General features: G+C 50.8%; 1 protein-coding gene and 1 pseudogene across 2 annotated transcripts in view; one reads left to right on the top strand and one right to left on the bottom strand.

The window, feature by feature from the left end:
• Window positions 1–6,950, bottom strand: part of TBX4 (T-box transcription factor 4) — a 31,842-nt gene extending 24,892 nt beyond the window's left edge. Inside the window, exons 1-3 of one of the 2 annotated variants that reach the window (XM_025916422.2) lie at window positions 6,605–6,950; window positions 2,571–2,771; window positions 1,656–1,750 (exon numbers count right to left, since the gene is read on the bottom strand). In XM_025916422.2, coding sequence (XP_025772207.1) covers window positions 1,656–1,750; window positions 2,571–2,768 — 293 coding nt within the window. In that variant the 5' untranslated portion in view covers window positions 2,769–2,771; window positions 6,605–6,950. The remainder of the gene's footprint in view (window positions 1–1,655; window positions 1,751–2,570; window positions 2,772–6,604) is intronic. The other variant, XM_025916414.2, reaches the window with a different exon arrangement.
• A 402-nt stretch (window positions 6,951–7,352) lies between these two features.
• On the top strand, window positions 7,353–16,557 carry LOC147574224 (high mobility group protein B1-like 1; annotated as a pseudogene).
• The last annotated feature ends 306 nt before the right edge of the window (window positions 16,558–16,863 follow it).

The raw sequence follows: 16,863 nt of genomic DNA, 5'->3' as shown, positions 1-16,863 counted from the left end.
TTACCATACACAGCTCACGTGACCCCCATTTGAGTCTCACAGTAACTAAGAAAAGAAGAATGGCAGGTAAGTCTACAGTCACCAGCTCTGTTTACCCCAGCACCATTGAGCCACGGGAAGTGTAGAAACCTGCCCAAGGGCACTCAGCTAGGAAGAGGCAAGGCTTGAGGGCCACTGTCTTCAGGCCTATTCCAAGTGGCACCCTCTACCAGGTTTCCCTAATGCATCCTCCTTCCCCAGCCCCCAAATGCAGCAAATTCAGGCCCTGACATCCCCATGCTCCTTCCCCTTATAGAGGCTCCAGGTGGCCTTGCCACCTACCAGGGAGCCTGACCAAGTGCCCAGAACTTACCCCCAGCAAAACAAAGGAAACCTCGCAAGGTCTGCCAGTGAGCAGACAAGAAGGACCACAGCACCCCTTCACTACACACTGCAAAAGCTACCAGCTTTTTGCTTCTTTTCAACAGCTCACCGTTCTCTAAGCAGTTCAGCAGAGTTCTCTAAGAAGAAGAAAACTGCTGAGTGGGTGTCAGACATTTCTCTAATTACAATGAATTTTGGCTCATATGTATGGCATGCTCATATGTGCCAGGAGCTAGGCTAAGTGCTTTACATACAACTGTATGTATTATTTTGCAGAGGGGGATGTGGAGAGGGCAGATACCCTGAAGCACCTTGCCTGAGGGTTGCACAGATGGAAGCAGCTGAGTGGAACTGGAAGCCACTGTGGTCTGACCCCCCATCCTGGCTCTTGAGGCTTCACCACCTTATTTCTTCAAAAACCCAATTATGGGCCCACAGACATTTTTACACCTACCCTGTCCCCCAGGGACTAGAATCAAATGTGAGTAAGTGGGGAGAGGGCAGTTCCTACACCTGAACTTTCCAGCTTCTCTGTCTGCAGCAATCCCCCTACACTGATAACCGCTGGCCTTGCCATTCGCGCCCCACCTGAGACTCCTGGCCCCGCTGGCCCCAACGAATCTCTCATCTTGCCCGGTCTGCATCTCCCTCCTTTCCCCTTCTCCTCGAGACTCTCTCCCACAGACACCAGCACATTTTAAAGATGTTTCCACTTTATAAATCATCATCTCTGGCAACCACCCGAGAGTTGCTCCCCAAACAACACACACGCAGGGCCCAACGGTGCCTTCCCCTTGGCTGAGGTGGGGGGGCTGGCAATAGACGAGCAGCACCCCGAAGGATGAGAGGTTTCCTGGTTGCCACTGCCAGGAAAAGTTATGGAAGTAGGAAAACATGGTCCAGTCCCCTTCCTCCATCTGTTGAGGGTCATCTCCGGGTCCCCAATCAATGCAATCCTGAGAAACCAGGCAGGTCCCCAAAAGGAAGAGGACAAAGCAGCCCCCCTGGGGGCCAATAGTGCAGGGACTGGGACCTCCGGAGTCGCGATCCTTATTTGCATTTTATTTGCATAGCGCTACCCCTCCCATCCTTCCAAGTCTGGAGGCTCCCTGGAGGAGATGGATCCTCCGGTGAAGTTCTGCGGCCCAGTCAGAAGCCGTGGTAGGACAAGGGGCTAAGTGGCGAAAGGAACTCCGGGCGCTCCTTTGGCAGGAGCCCGAGAGGAGCTCCTGGGGGATTCCCATCGCTCCCACCAGTCATCCCCATCCCCCAAATAAATGTCCAGCGCTGACCTGCCCGCCTTGGTGATGATCATTTCGGTGCCCGCTTCGTGGAACTTCTTCCAGAGCTCCTTCTCATGCAGACCCACCTTGATGTTCTCGATGGTCTAGGGATGAGACGGAAGGGGTCGGCCTGAGCCACGGCTCCATGCGGAGCCCACAGAACGGAGAACACAGGCCCAAGGAACTGTGCAGAGTCCTGCCAGCCCCCAAAGCCCATGCCTCAAGATTTCGTTTCATAAAATTATCCTGTACCACTGGTGAATTTTTCAAAATTTAATCAGTAGCTGAAACCCACTCCTTCGGAGCTGCACCTATAGATGGTCCGCAAAGGACACATGCTGACCTTGCCAGGGTAGATGACACACTACACAAACATAAACACTCCACGTGGCGGGACACAGCCACAGGCTTGCCGACACACACAGACACGGGAGGGACAAACGCCCCTGCGGCCAGACTCGCGCACCCTCAGACTCTACGCAGACCCACGCAGGCCGAGGGTGCGCACAGACGGATTCCTTTCATTTTGATCATCAGATTGTCAGTGTGACCCTCTCAGCGACGTCCCCGCGGCGGCTCCCGCTCGCACACGACCGGGATCTGTTCTTCCCTCCCGATGCCAGGCTTTCTTTCGCCCACGCCCTCTCAGCGTCGTCGGAGCCGGACACTTGGCCCGGGCTCGCCCCGCTGCCATAAGGGTCCCCTCCCCAGCCTGTCCCCTAGTAGCCCCAAGGGAGCGAAGCAGAAGAGGGACGAAAGGCAAAGAGCGGGAGCCCTGCCCAGCGGAGCAGAACGCGCAGTCCAGGACGCAGCCAGGTCCCCCGGGAAGCGAGTCTTGTCCTCAGTGGGGCGGATTGGCAGACGCAGGCTGCCCTGCAGACAGACCGACGCCCGACCTCTGCCCGACGGCCAGCGCGGCCCTACCTGCTCGGCGGCGGCAGCGGCGGCGGCGGCGTCGGCGCCTGGGCCCGGGGGGCTGCCGAGCGCGGCTCCGCTGAGGCCCGGCGCGGCCAGCGCGGGCTCGGGGTTGTTGGCGGCGTTGGAAGCGCTGGCCTCGCCGAGCGCCGAGCCCGGGGCCCGGAAGGCCTCCTCGCTCTCCGACAGGCCCTTATCCTGCAGCATCTCCTGCGGGCACAGCACACACCGAGTCACATGCCCAGGTCCACACTCGCCAGAGGCCCAGCAGCTCGCTCCAGCCCAGCCAGGGGACTTCGGGGCCGGGCGGGAAGGTCGCCCTGGCGCACGTGGACACCGCCCCCTTCTGAGCTGGGGGAGGGAGAAAATGCGGAGGGCAGGACCGTCGCCTCCACCGTCTGGGGTCTGGACTTGGGAGGGTCTGTGTGCGGTTCAAGGTCTGCCTGCCTCTGGGTGTGGGGCTGTGTGATGAGCAGGTCTGGGGGAAGGACCGCCCTCTCGGCATTGCCCCAGCTGCACCCCCAGTCCCTCCCTCCTGCTGGGCGCCAGGGGAGCCTGAGGCCTGGGTCTCTCTTCGAAGTTTCCTAATAATTGGGGTCCAGGCTCACTCTTGGCCCAGGGCAGCCAGGACAGTGAAACCAGGAGGCAGGGCCCAGGCTCCTGGGGCTCCACACCTGCAGAGCAGGGCCTCAGGCTCCTGCTCACCCATCTGCCCTCACCCACTCCCTTAGACAGCAGTCAGGTAGAGCCTCCCTGAGCCAAAGGCTTTCACTCCTGCACATTCCCACTCCCACAGACACCCTGTGTGTCATTCACACAGGTACACACTTCACACCCAGACACAAGCACCCACACAGAGTCTTCTAGTCACTCAAGCAGCCACACTGTCCCAGGGCAGCTCTGATTTAGGCCCTGAATTCAGCCAGGGGCCCCCCAGCCTTGCCCATATATTCACATTCGCTGGCTCCCTCAGTCCAAAGGGCTCTGCTTTGGGGCAAAGGATCCAGACCCTTCCCAGCTAAGGACCAGGCCAGTTGGGTGGGTCCAGTTCACAGACACAACCTAGTCCTGCCCACCCCACCCCTCCCCCCTCTCCAGCACAGCTATCCTTCCCCAAGAGTCTAGAACTAGCCACCAGGCTGTCCAAGGCTGCAGAACCTGCTTTTCCTGCCTCCATCATGGATGCAACCCTGCATTATATCTGCTTCTTTCCACCTCCCTGCTCTTCTCCCTTCTTTTGGGTCTGGTGCGGCTTTCTATGTGCCTGGCTGCCTCTCTTGTGGAAGAGTGTTCCCCCTTCCTCCTGTCTTCTTTCTGTTCTCTCCTGGATCTCCCTGAGCATCCCAAGGCCCAGGCCTCTGGCCATCCTGCCTACTGGTTTCCCCATCCCAGGTCCTAGACATCGGCTCCCAGGGCCTCACAAAGTAAACAAGCCAAGTGCAACAGAGGGAGATAAAAAAGGGGCCTGGGCCAGTAGGGCTGGGAAAAGCCCATAAAGATAAAGCTGACAGCCCTCCCAGTCCTTGGTCCACAGGCAGCAGGAAACAAGTCTTGCCCGGCATGGCCAGCCCCAGTACCGGCCTTGGGCCACGTGCTGGTTCCAGCGGAGCCTAGGAAACTCAGAGCCCCCAGGCAAGGGGACATTGCGCGACCAGGGTAGTTGCACGCCCTGGCCCAAGACGCTGGTCCGGACTGTATCTGGGGTCAGAGGGATGGGCGCGGGCCATCGGCTGGTCACAAGCGCGGCAGACCACGGGGGCAGGAAGACGCGCCGCCTGGCGCGATGCTGTTTTGGCCACCGGGTCCTCTACGGAGCACTTGTCGCACCCGGAGCCGTGCAGGGCCGCCTTCTGGCTCATGCCCGGCCCTCTCAGTCCTGGGCACTAAGCACGTCCGCGGCCGGCATCCACTGACGCGGGTCCCACCGCTCCCACCTGGGACGAGCGCAGCGTGGTGCTCTCCTTCCACTCCGCGGGCTTCACCTCTTCCTTTTCTCTCAGCCGCGGAGACACATCTCGACATCGCGACAGCTGGCCCTCGCCCTCGATGGGGCTCCCCCCTAATTTCCTTTCCTTCCCTCTGGACTGGCCCAGACTGGCCGTCCCCTTCGTTCCCCTCGGACCCCGAGCCTCGGCGCACTGTACAGCCGCGTTCCACATCAGCCCGAGCCCGAGGGCCGCAGCCCATCGCGCTCGCCCCTCTCGCGGACCCCTTCGCGGACGCGCCGGCCGGCTCGGCGCGCTTTCGCTCCGTCCGTCGCTTTCAACCAACTCGCTTTCTAAGGAGAACAGCATTTTCCTCTTTACTCTAAGTTACTGGTGATATTTTTCTTGCACTGGGGAAATTAACATTTTGTATTATTTTAAATATTTTAATTATCTCTATTATGAGAGCAGTATTCGGGTCAGCTCGATAGCATTAAAAATATCACATAAATTATTAGAACCTTTTATTTTTAACACTGTATATTTAAAGTACTGGTTTGATTTGTTAATTCATCATTATTAAATATGTTGTTGCTCTCTGGTCTCTGCTCCATCATTCTAGGGCTTCCTGGTACATTAGTGACACAGTTACTAATATCTAGGTAATTACTAAATATAGTATTCCAGCAGGTCATGTTAATCTTTTGTTATTTTAATTTTTATTCCGTACCCCTAAAATGCTTCTGTTGCTGGCTCCTCAGTCTCTGTACTTTGTCACAGTTTCAATAACTTATTATTTACCATAACTTGTAATATCGTTGTTCTCAATATAGATGTTAGTTTTCTTCACATCCTTATAATACTTCTTGTTATTTTATCATTATTTGTTTTGTTAGAATTGTTCACAATACTCCAGGTATTCTTCATCACATCGTTACAATATCTTGTTACTTTGTCATTATTTGTAACGTTACAATCTTAATTCGCTGGTTATTTTTCATCACATCATTACTCCTTGTTACTTTGTCATAATTTGTGATATTGCTGTAGTTCTTAATACTCTGATTATTTTTCATCACATTGGTACGATACTTCTTGTTACTCTACCATTATTTATAATGTTGCTGGGACTATTAATATGTTGGTCATAAATTGTCATATTATTTCAGCAATTCTTGTTGCTGTCTTTGTTTATATTAGCATTGCTCTAAAGATTTTGGTTAATATTTATTATAATAATTCATAATAGTATCAATAATAAATTATATATAATACTCCATCAATACTACTAATATTAGTATGTCCCTTAATAGTGTTTTTAATTGTTTACCCTTTTCCTACAGTTTTATCATTTGTTACTATTTCCTATAGTATCACTATTGATTTTATTTTATTTTATTTTTACTATTGATTTTAATACAATGGTTCTTATCACATTGTTCCTATATTTGGAGTTACTTTGTCTATGATCCTTTTAAGTTTGTGATTACAATTTTCGCTTGGTTCTGAAAGTGACTATTATTTTACTGTTGTTTTAAAGTGTGAGTGCTATATTAGTTTTCCACTTAGCCCTGTTTCTTTGGTAATTGCTCACATTCAGATACTTCCTGATCATTGATAATTATTTATATACAATGCTCCTTGCTTTAATTTTGACGAGCCCGTTGCATCAAAGGCTCTGAAGTCCAGGGTTCCGATCACACATTTCTTCATCCATATCGCCTCGAGCACCCGGGCCCTCTTCCTTGGCCTTTCTTATTCTGCAAACACCAGTTTCAAGACAACCTTCCTCTAGTCGCAGCTTAACCATGTTCTTTTGGCTCTGGCGCTGTTGTTTCTTTGCCCTTGGGTCCCTAGACCCAATTCATCCTGTTACTCGGTGGAGATGAGGGCTCGCGCCCCAAACCGCTGGAAGTAGGGCCGAGGCGGCAGCCTGATCTGAAGCACATCGCGGCACCATCCTGCAGCCTTGCCTTTCCCTGAGGTTCTTACCCCCGTCCCGTTACTCGCCTCTTTCCCAGTTCACTCTCCTCAACCCTGCAGCCTAACGCTGGGCTCGGGGTGGCCCCTGTCCCGCACGCCCGGCTCACCCCCATCCCCGCCGGAACCCACACTCACCCTAACTGCGCTGCAGCATGCGGAGGCGCCTGCCGCCGAGGTTCACTGCAGGCTCGGGTCCGAGTGGCACAGGACGGCCTGGGCACCGACTCGGGACCGCTGGGTCAGTGTCCCGTTGCCCGCCGCGCCCTCGGGGCCCGACACATCCTGACTCTGGAGCGGGCCCTTGATCTCCGAGGCTGCACTTTGGGGCCTCAGCTCCCTCCTCCTTCCTCCCTCCCTCCGGGGCCGCCACCCCCCTGCGCTGACGTCGCCGCTGTCAATCAGTCTGCGCCCGCCGCCCCCCGGGGAGGGGGGCTCTAGGGTCCCTTGGCTCCGCGGCCCCAGGACCCCGAGCCCCGAGCTGGCCGCGCGCTCCCCCACCGCGTGGCTCGGTGCCCTCCCTGCGGCCCTCGGCCCGGCAGGCCTGGCTGGGACAGGGATCCCCGCATGGTTTAGATTAGAGGGGCGGGAAGAGGCAGAGCGGCCTGGCGGTGCCGCACGGCTCGCACGGAGACTCGACAACCAGGACCGAACGCCCGGAGCCGCAGCGCGGCCCGCACACTGGGGCGCGGCCCGGCCCGGCCTGGTCGGGCCGGGGGCCCACTTGCAGACAGCCGCCCTCCGCCGAGCCCCAGGCCGCGGGCTCCGCGCCCGCACACCCCGCGGTCCGAGACCCGCTCCCAACGGTGCACGCAGCGGCTCGGTAAGCCCACGTCCCGGGAGGCAGGCGCACAGCGCCCCACAGCCCCGCACTCGTCCACAGACCATGCCCCTCACACATTCTCACACCTACGCGCTCCGGCCCGCGCGCTCCTGCTCCCGGGCTCTGGGCGCGGGCGCGACGGCCAGGGCGCGGCCCCTCTGCTCACCGGCCCCTGCTTGTCCCGGCCAGGCGGACAGCGGCCGCCGGACCCGGCCTGGCGCGCCTCGGAGTCGGCCCGCGGAGGTCACGGGTGAGGGCAGGCCCTTCGCTCAGGCGGGGAGGAGGCCGGGCCGCCAGGCCTGAGCGGCGGCAGCCGGGCCGGCTTCTGAATCCGAGCCGAGGCCCAGGCTTCAAGGTGCCAGGGCTTGGCAGAGTCTCTGGGCGAAACTGCAGCGGTGAGGGCCAAGACTCCGCCAGCAGCCTCAAGATCCCAGAAAGCTGACGAGGAAGCCCAATCCCTGCCCCAGTCTAGGAAGCTGAGACCACTGCACTGGGAGCTACCCGGCCTCTGTGCCTCAGAAAGTCAGAAAGTGAGGCCCCCTCACTGCCTAGACCTCCCTGACCAACTTCTGACTCTCCACTCCCTCTGTCTCCACTTACCTCTATTTCTTTATGTCTGTCTGTACCTCTCCACAGGACCCTTGAGCTCCACAGGCAGACAGAGCCATGTGGACCCCAGTCCATGCCCAAGACTCACAGCCTGTTACATGCCCAGAATACTGAGGCAAGGCTAGGTCTGCCCACCTATCCCAAAGGGCCCGGAGTCCCCTGTCAATAGAATACCCAAATTAGCTCCTTGCTCCTCAGCATGGGCTGCATCGTTTCCTCCACTGGTGCCCCCAATAGTTCCAATCAGCTTCTGTTCCTATCCAGATTTTTACCTCAAAATCAGATGGAAGGAAATAGGACAGGGAAATTCCTTCCTTGGATGGATCTGTCCCTTTTCTAATGCTAGGAAATGGAAAGCCAACATCAATGCCTCTCCCACTACCCTGCACTCAAAGGAGGAGGCAAAATACCAACTCAGAAAAGCCAGCTGCTGCTGTCAGGAGCCTGGGAACCCATCTCCACAATGGGCTCACTGCTCAAGAATCCCTATCACCCTTAGCAATACCAGATTCCACTACCCCATCTTCCCTGCACAATTTGTCTGATGGAATCCTGAACCAGGAAGGGGAAGTAAGGTCTAAGGGATGGAGAAGCTTAATCTTCCTCCAATCCTGCCTTCTTCTGGAGTGGAGAAAGGAAAGGCCCTGGTGTTTCAGAGATGCCTGGGGAGTCATGTTTCCTGTGTTAGGGAGGACTGGATGACATGTCTCAGCTTCTGCTCCCAAGCCCCCTCCCATGCCCTCTCCAACAACCTGTAGGGAAATCCCTTGCAAATAAATAGTGTACAGACTAACCAACCAACTACTGTATGGAATGGTGAACAGGGAGGGCAGTGAATCACCAGATACCATGGGAAGACTACATTTAGGCCAGACTCTGGAAAGAATTTGTTGACAATCATTGGAGGAAGTTCATAATGAGACCATCTAGTGTTGCTCTTTAAAGAAACTAGAATGGAGACTTTCTGTAAGTGCAAGTCTTTCTGGAGATTCACAGGAGATACTCCAAATCAGTATCAACTAGTTCATGATGACATGGAAAAATGAGATATGCAAGGGACAGGCAAGGTTTTGGCAATGAAAAGGAAGGGGCAAACCAGCCAGCAAGTAAGAGAGAAAGGGAGGTTTTGTATACACATTCCCCGTTAGTAGAATGGAATTCTTTCTTTCACTGATTAACACATACATTTCTTTTTAACGTTTTGACATCTTTGAAATTTTGACATCTTAGAATCAAAGGTATTTAATTCCTTGTAGTGTTGTAGTTTAATTGGTATTTTTTTTCCTTCTTAGTAGTACATAAAATAATAGGAAATGGGCAGATAAATGGCCTGTGGGAGGAAAGAAAAAGACCAGTGTTTTTGTTTTTGTTCTTCCAAAATGGATTTGAGGAGTTCAAAGTATAAAAATTCTCCTCAACTAGCTAAGCAAATAGTTGACCATAACCAAGCATCTATCACACTGGCTTGGGTTGGCTGAGGGGAAAGCCCTCAGGTTTGGTGTCAGGCTCACCGTGGTTTTGAAACCTGGCTCATCATTTAGCAACTGTGTGACCTTGGGCATGTCCCTTAACACTTAAATAAAATGGAGATAATCACATGGACCCACTAGCTTATTGTGAATTTTGGCTAAGTTAATGCATATAAATTCCTGACATGTGGTAGGATAGCTAATATGTTAGTTCCCAAGTATTTCTAAAATTTCTTTTATCCCACTTCTTTTCCAAAAAGGCTTGAGGTGGTTTATAACCAAAATAAGCTAATAAAAATAGAAGTATAAAGGTGAACTAGGATCAAGGAGAAAGAATACATGCTATCACTAAGCGTTGACAAAGTTGCTATAATTGAGAACAAAATCTGGCTTATCAGCAGCAGGGCAAAATGTAGTTCTCCATTTCAGAAATGTGGAAACAGTATGTTTTTGGTGAAGGGTGGGGAACAAACTTTCTCCTGGCCCTAAATTTTAAAGTAGTTTCTTTTGTCAACTTTTATTCTTATGTCTGTATAGTGCCTTGATATTTACGAAGTGGTTTCACAACTACTATCTCATCAGATGCTGTATTAATTCCATTTTATCTCCATTTTATGGATTCATTCATCCAAAGTCCTTACTATGCTTACCATGTAAGTGAGTGCTCACTATGTGTCAGACACATAAAAAGGAAAGGCCAACTAATTGGTAAGTTTATTAGTTCTATTAGTTAGTCAACTGATTGGCTAACCAATTACTAACTGCAAATTCACTAATGAATAACCTGCAAACTTCCTAATTAATCAACCCCAAGGGGAGCAGGGGCTGCAGGATAAACCTGAGAATCCCAGTCAGTGCAGTAACGTGGCTTATCCAGAGGGGAGGGGAGGCTTGTTGAGGATGACTACTTCAGCTGGCTCCACAGTGTGGTGAAAAGCAAATTACAATTAAAAAATTTTTAAAAAAAGAAAAGAAAAGAAAAGCTTTTGGAGTATTTAGTAAATACCAATGTCAAGACCCACCCCAGACCCACTGAGTCAGAATCTTTGAGGATAGGATCAAAGCTGAAAATCACTGCTGTATGTCAATCATGGAAATCCTGTTCCCTGCTTTCCTAGTCTCTCTTGTAGCTAGCAGTGGGCACATGATCCAATGTTGGCCAATGAGGCCTGGGCAGAAGACTGGCAAGAGGAAGGTTGGGAAGGAATTTTTTGCTTTCTGGATGAAGGGGAAAACATAATCTTTTCTCCTGTAGATGAGATCCTTGGCATTCTCACTCTCTAGAGACCCTGATGCAAGGATGAAGGCCAATACGCTAAGGATATCAGAACAAAAAGAAAGAGCCTGGGTTCCTGATGGCATCACTGAGCCAGTAGACCAGTGTCAAACTGCTTCTTATAACGTGAGAAAAATAAACCCTATTTCTTTGCATCGTTGTTAGTCTGGGTCTCTGTTACTTACAGCCAAATACACTCCAGAGACATGTGTAAAGGTCCCAGCTCAGTGTTGAGTGAGTCCTTAGGCACTCCATAATGACAGATACATATCTGAACGTGTGTCCTTGTGCATTTGCACATACCTTCCCATTCAACTCCAGGACACAAAATTCCTCCACATCCCCTTCCCAGCCATGTTATTTAGTGTGTGCTATGATCTAAGGCCTGGGGGTCCTTAGTAAGTCCCCAAAAGGGAAAAGATGGGTGAGGAAGCAGGGAATTCACTTGTCCCCTATGACTTTATTGTTACCGAGTAGCCCCAAATCTTGGTTCTAGATTTTCCAGCCCACATCCCATTGGGTTTATCAAGCTAAGGCAACTGGGGTAGTGGAAGCAGGAGCTTGAGCTCCTTCTGGAAATTGGAGGATGGAGCAAGGGGAATGGGTAGTAGGTGGCAGCTGCTTCAGGGGCTTTCCCTCCTACCACAGGTGCAGTTCTGCTCACCTGATCTCTCACCCTGGCCTCCCGGGCCTTCTCCCACAAAGAGAATTAGGAAGCTTCCAGTGAGAAGAAACTGAGGACTGTGCTGCTCTGATCCCTGCTGGTCTGAGCCCCCTCAGGACTGAGGACAGAGGTAGTGATTTACCAATAGCACAGGTGAGTCCCCCTTATAACTCTCAGTTGAGGCACTACAGAGATAAGGAATGAATGATCAAGTTTGCGTTTTGTATAGTCAGGGCTAGCAGTCTAGGCCTTCTGTTCCAGAGCCCTTATCCATAGGTGGATTCTCCGCAGATCAGACTTTCTCCCCCATTACACTACATGCTCCTGCACTGCTACTTCTTTCCATTTCCTCCAGTAAGACTTCTCTGAAATACACACTTATTTTACTACCTGTCTGAGGAAGTTATATCTGCTAGGGTCATATTGGGTAAAAAATATTCCTAAGTCAGAGCATCTATTGCATTATCCAACCTCCCTTTTCTTTCCTCCTCTTTCTGCCCTCTATTCTTCCCAAGCACACACTATCCAAAACTGGGTCCCCAAGGTTTTTTTTTAATTTGGGTCCTCAAGTGGTTTTCTTTTTTCTTTTCCAAATGTTTATTTATTTTTGAGAGAGAGAGAGAGAGAGAGGAGAGAGAGAGCACAAGCAAGCACACAAAAGGTGAGAAGGGGCAGAGAGAGGAGGACAGAGGAGCTGAAGCAGGCTCCATGCTAACAGCAGAAGGCCCTATGCGGGGCTCAAACTCACAAACTGTGGGTGAGATCATGACCAGAGCTGAAGTCAGACACTTAACTGATGGAGCCACCCAGCCACACTGAGTTTTTTTTGTTTGTTTGTCTGTTTGTTTTTAATTAATTTATTGACTTAGAGACAGAGAGTGAGGTGGGGAGGAGCAGAGAGAGGGGGACAGAGAGAATCCCAAGCAGGTTCAGTGCTGTCAGCTTGGAGCCTGATTTGGGGCTCAGTCCCACAAACCATGAGATCATGACCTGAGCCAAAATCATGAGTCAGATACTTAACCGACTGAGCCCTTTGAATGAGGGGCTGAAACAAATTAGGATTCAAGAATGAAAGAGTACACGAGCTACCACAGCGTCCTTGGAATTTGAGTTAAAAAACCTAAATGCAGGTCATCAGCAGGCTGTTAACAGAGGGACCTACGATATGATCTGCTTTAAGCCTGTTTCCTCACCTGTAAAATGAATTTGATAATAACAGCCACCTGAAGGGACAGTAGAAAGTATCTATTTATCATATAGATAATTGTGCTTGAAGGGCTCACAAAAATAGCTAATGTTTATTGAGCACCTACAATGTGTCTGACAGGAATCTAAGAGCTTTATGTGCTTAACCTCATTTCAACCTTACCACCTCATCAGGTGAGTACTATCATAGTCCTCATTTCAACAGATGAAGAAATTGGGTAATATACCCAAGGTCATACAACCAGGAAATAAAGTCAGGATTTGAATCCAATTAGTCTGGATCTTCAGTGACCATGTTTTTAAATATGCTGCTCTATGGTCATTTAACCTAAGTTCATTTCACTTGTTAAACAAGGATACTAATACCTCCCCCACTGGGTTGTTGTAAGAGTGTAAAATACTGCCTGACACATAATAACACTATTCTCATTTTTGTAAACAGGACTCTCCCAAGGTCTCACAGTAAGAAAAGAGGTCATTGGACACCCAAGGCTCAAGAGCCCAAGAGCTTAGCTATCATTATTGTTTATTTTCTAAAAAATAAAATACCTACCTAGTTTCTCTTAGTTTCTCTTTAAAAAACTAAAGACTTAGTTTCTCTTTAGACTCCCCAAAGAAAGACAATACATCCTTCATGGTCCCAGAAACACCATGCTCTGCCTCCCACTGACCCCACCAACCTGGCCACTGGAAGAGTCAGCAGGACTCATGCAAAAGGCTGCTCATTCACCAGGACACTTGGTAGTGGAATGGAGAGCACTGGATACACAGACTGTACCACAAACTTTTCTTATGCAAAGACCATACTGATGGCCCTTTCTAGCTGGTAACACCATATTGGCCAAAAAAAGGCAGTGTTCACTAACCCAGGCACAAATGGGGATAAAGATAAGTGTGCTTTCATCTGAAATAAAATCCTCTATAACAGGCCTTCTTCCTTGCTTCCAAGATTCATAAACTCCCTCCACCTAGCTAATGTTTGGGAAGTGCCTCCTAACATCTAGCTTCAACCCCTATTGCTGCAGTTGGTCCTTTCTCTGTCTCTAAGGAGTCAGAGGCATACTGGGGCTCTGTTAACTGGTCGGACCTCCACAGTAAGTTTCCATTCCCTCATTCAGCCACGGAAGCTGGGCGGATGGAGCTATGCAAAGAGCCCTGAGCTTGAGAGCTATGCCAGCACTGGCGCTGAACAGGGCACAGACCCCGTGTGCATTTCTGGGAGGCAAGGCTGTGGCTCGCCTAGAATTCAACAGACCCTAGAAGGGGAGGGCAGGGAGGAGTCCCCATGCTAGACCCCCATGTCCCTGTATTTTCTGAATGAAGTTCCTCCTTTGAACACGTCCCTTTATTTATTGGGTCTCATTTAACCTCAGCCTTGTCCTCCTGAGGTCATTATTTGGTAACTGTCACTCAGCCTACTGTGGCATTAACTTCATAATCCTATTGATTTCCTTCAAGTTATTTGGGGGTTTTCTCGACATCTTCCTGGGCCTGTAGGAGCTCATTCCCAGTTCTGCTCATTCCCGAGGAAGAGGCCCCAGGCCGGTTAAGGATTTGCCCAGAGGCCCGTCCCGGGCGGGGTTCCTTGTTCCAACCCTGGCCCCTCCCAAGATGCGAGATTTGGACTTGCGAGGCCGCCTTGGTTGCTTAAGTGTGAAGTAAAGCGGCTAGGCGCCCACTACCACCTCCAGGAGCTTCCTGAGTGGCTACTGAGGCTGTCCTTCAGCTCAAAAGGCCTGGGCTTCACCAATCACAGCTTTGCTTGGCCTGGAACCCCGCCCCATACTCCATCTTGGATCCGGAGGGGTAAGGGGCCCAATCACCACCGGATGGGCGGGGGGAAGCGGGTGAGGGTGGGGAGAGGTCGCCGCTAGTGCCCACGTGGCCGCCGACCTGTGCCTTCCCGCCACCTGCGGCCGGGGCCTGGCCCCTGTCGAGCTGCAGCTGCAGCTCCCAGACACCACCCCAGCCCGTCGCCAGGGGATTAGTGTCTGTCTGTGGGTTGGGAAAGCCTCAGTGGGGGTTGTCCTGGCCCAGACGAAGGCTCCCTTCACCCTTCTCCAGGAGTGCCTTCCCAGAGTCCAGTTTGGGCAGAGAAAGATTGTGTTGGGGGTCTGACAGCCTGGGGTGCTGATCTCTCCCAGAGCTGAGGTGTGGGGTGACAGGAGTCCCCCTCCCCGCCAAGCCTGAGCCACATGTGCTGGGAAGTTCATTTCCCCTTGTTTTGCAGAACGGGCTCAGGGATTGACCCCAGGAATGACCCCAGTGTCAGGAGGCATTAATGATCTCCATACGGGCAATAAACAGGCAGACCGGCTGGCTTGGTGTGGAGGTGCCCTGGAATGGGGCTGCCTTATTAGCCTCACATTCGCTCATGGGTAGAGGCTTAATTAGCAAGGGCTCCCTCATCTGTCTCCCCTCCCCCAAACATCCTTGAGCTCAATGGGAACAAGGTTGGAGACACTGGAGTTCTCTGGCTGGTTCCTCTGCTCCATATGGGCCTCCTCAAGAGGCCGACTCTTCAGACTCGGACATTTGTCTACTTCTAACAGGACTTGGAAATTAGTCCTCCTGATAAAGTCTCTCTTGTTTTTAAAAGCCCCCAGAGGTCAAGTCCATGCATTCCGAGTCAGCTCACTTTTTTTTGTCTAGGAACAAGAAGGCCTTGCTCTTCTTTAACTTAAATCTCTCCTGACTATTTGAGTTTGAGCCCAATTTTCCCAAAGGGAAATTTCCCAAGGGAATAAATAGGCGACTACCACCCTGTATATGGGTGGGAGGTGGGGGGCAAACAGTCCTTAGCAACTGCCTAGACTATAAAAAGCACCATCTGATGTATCACATCTCTCTCTCCAAATCCCTCCATCAGGTTGGTTACTTCTTCTAGGTGTGTGACTTAACCTCTTTGGGCTTCAGTTTTCTGTATAGTTCACTTAAGATTCACTGAACCCTACATTCTAGGCACAGTGCTAAGCACTAGAAGAATGAAGCAGAGGAAAACTGAGGCTCTTCTTGAAGGGAGCTCCCAATCTAGTGGGGGAGACAGACTTGTAAACAAATGCAGTAATAAAACGTGCTCAGGGCTGTAATCTAAACCCATACTGGGTATGATGAGAGTACAAAAGAGGGAGTTACCAACTCATCCTGCCTTGTTAAGGAAGGTTCCATGAGCAGATAACATCTGAGCCCATCTTTGAAAGATGAATACGTATGGGATCCTGAGAGACAGAGAATGTGAAAAGGGTATTTCAGGAAAAGGGAATAACCTGTACAAAGGCACAGAGAACATGTTTGAGGAACAGCAGAGCTGCAGCGACAGAAAATGAAGTTTCGTGGGAAGGTAAAAGTTTAGAAGGGCCTTGTAAGTCATGTTAATAACTTTACCTAGACAGCCAGTGTAGTACATTGAGCTCCACAGAAATAGCCAGGGCACTTGAGAGTCAGACAGGCACTGGGTGACCTGAGCCTCACTGAGGAAAAATAGGGAAACAGGAGCAAAGGAGATCCTAAGAGGGATTCTGAGAGGCAGAACATCATCATATGCATTCTTTCTGCAAACTTGCCAGGAGGAGCACAAGACAAAGTGCAAAGATGTTTCAGTCAACTTTTCAAAGTTTTCTAAATAGTGCTCAGAAAGGTGGAAGACTTGTCTTCTAAAGAGAAAGGAAAATTTGAAGACAAGGTAAAGACCAACAAGGCTCAGTATGAGACATGAAAACCTGTATCCATCCCCCCTACAGGGGAAATAACAGGGAAGTTCAAGGATCCCAGTGTATCCAAGATTGGCCTTTGGCCTTCATCTTGTTTTGTTCTGAGTATCATCCAAAAATCAAAGGAGAACATCTGGGCTTGTCCATTGGTGATGTTGCGAAGGACCTGGGAGGGACGTGGAATAGCACTGCTGCAGATAACAGGCAGCCTCATGAGAAGAAGGCTGCTAAGCTGAAGGAAAAGATAGGAAAAAAGGATATTGCTGCATACTGAGCTACAGGAAAGCTGATGCGGCAAAAACGGGAGTGATCCTGGCCAAAAATAAGAAAAAGAAGTTAGGTAAGGAGATGGTGATGATGAAAAAGTTGGTTCTAGGGCAGTTTTTTCCCATGTCCATAAAGCATTTAACCCCCCAGAACTCACTATTTTTAAAGAAAAAAATTTACAGCTGTTCTTTTTTGTTTGTTTTTTTTTAAATAGAGTTTACACACTACTGAACGCATCTTTAGCTAGCCTTATCCCCATGGTATTTTCAGTAGCTCCTAACCTTGGTAGGTGCAGTATGGAGGCTGTAAATTGGCATGGGAATTTAAAGCAGGCTCTTGTTGGTGCACGCCCCAAATTAGATATCCATGGGGA

Source organism: Puma concolor, chromosome E1 (assembly GCF_028749965.1).
Source record: "Puma concolor isolate L17-30 chromosome E1, mPumCon1.1.hap2, whole genome shotgun sequence".
NCBI lineage: Eukaryota > Metazoa > Chordata > Mammalia > Carnivora > Felidae > Puma > Puma concolor.
This window is presented reverse-complemented; position numbering and strand designations above follow the sequence as displayed.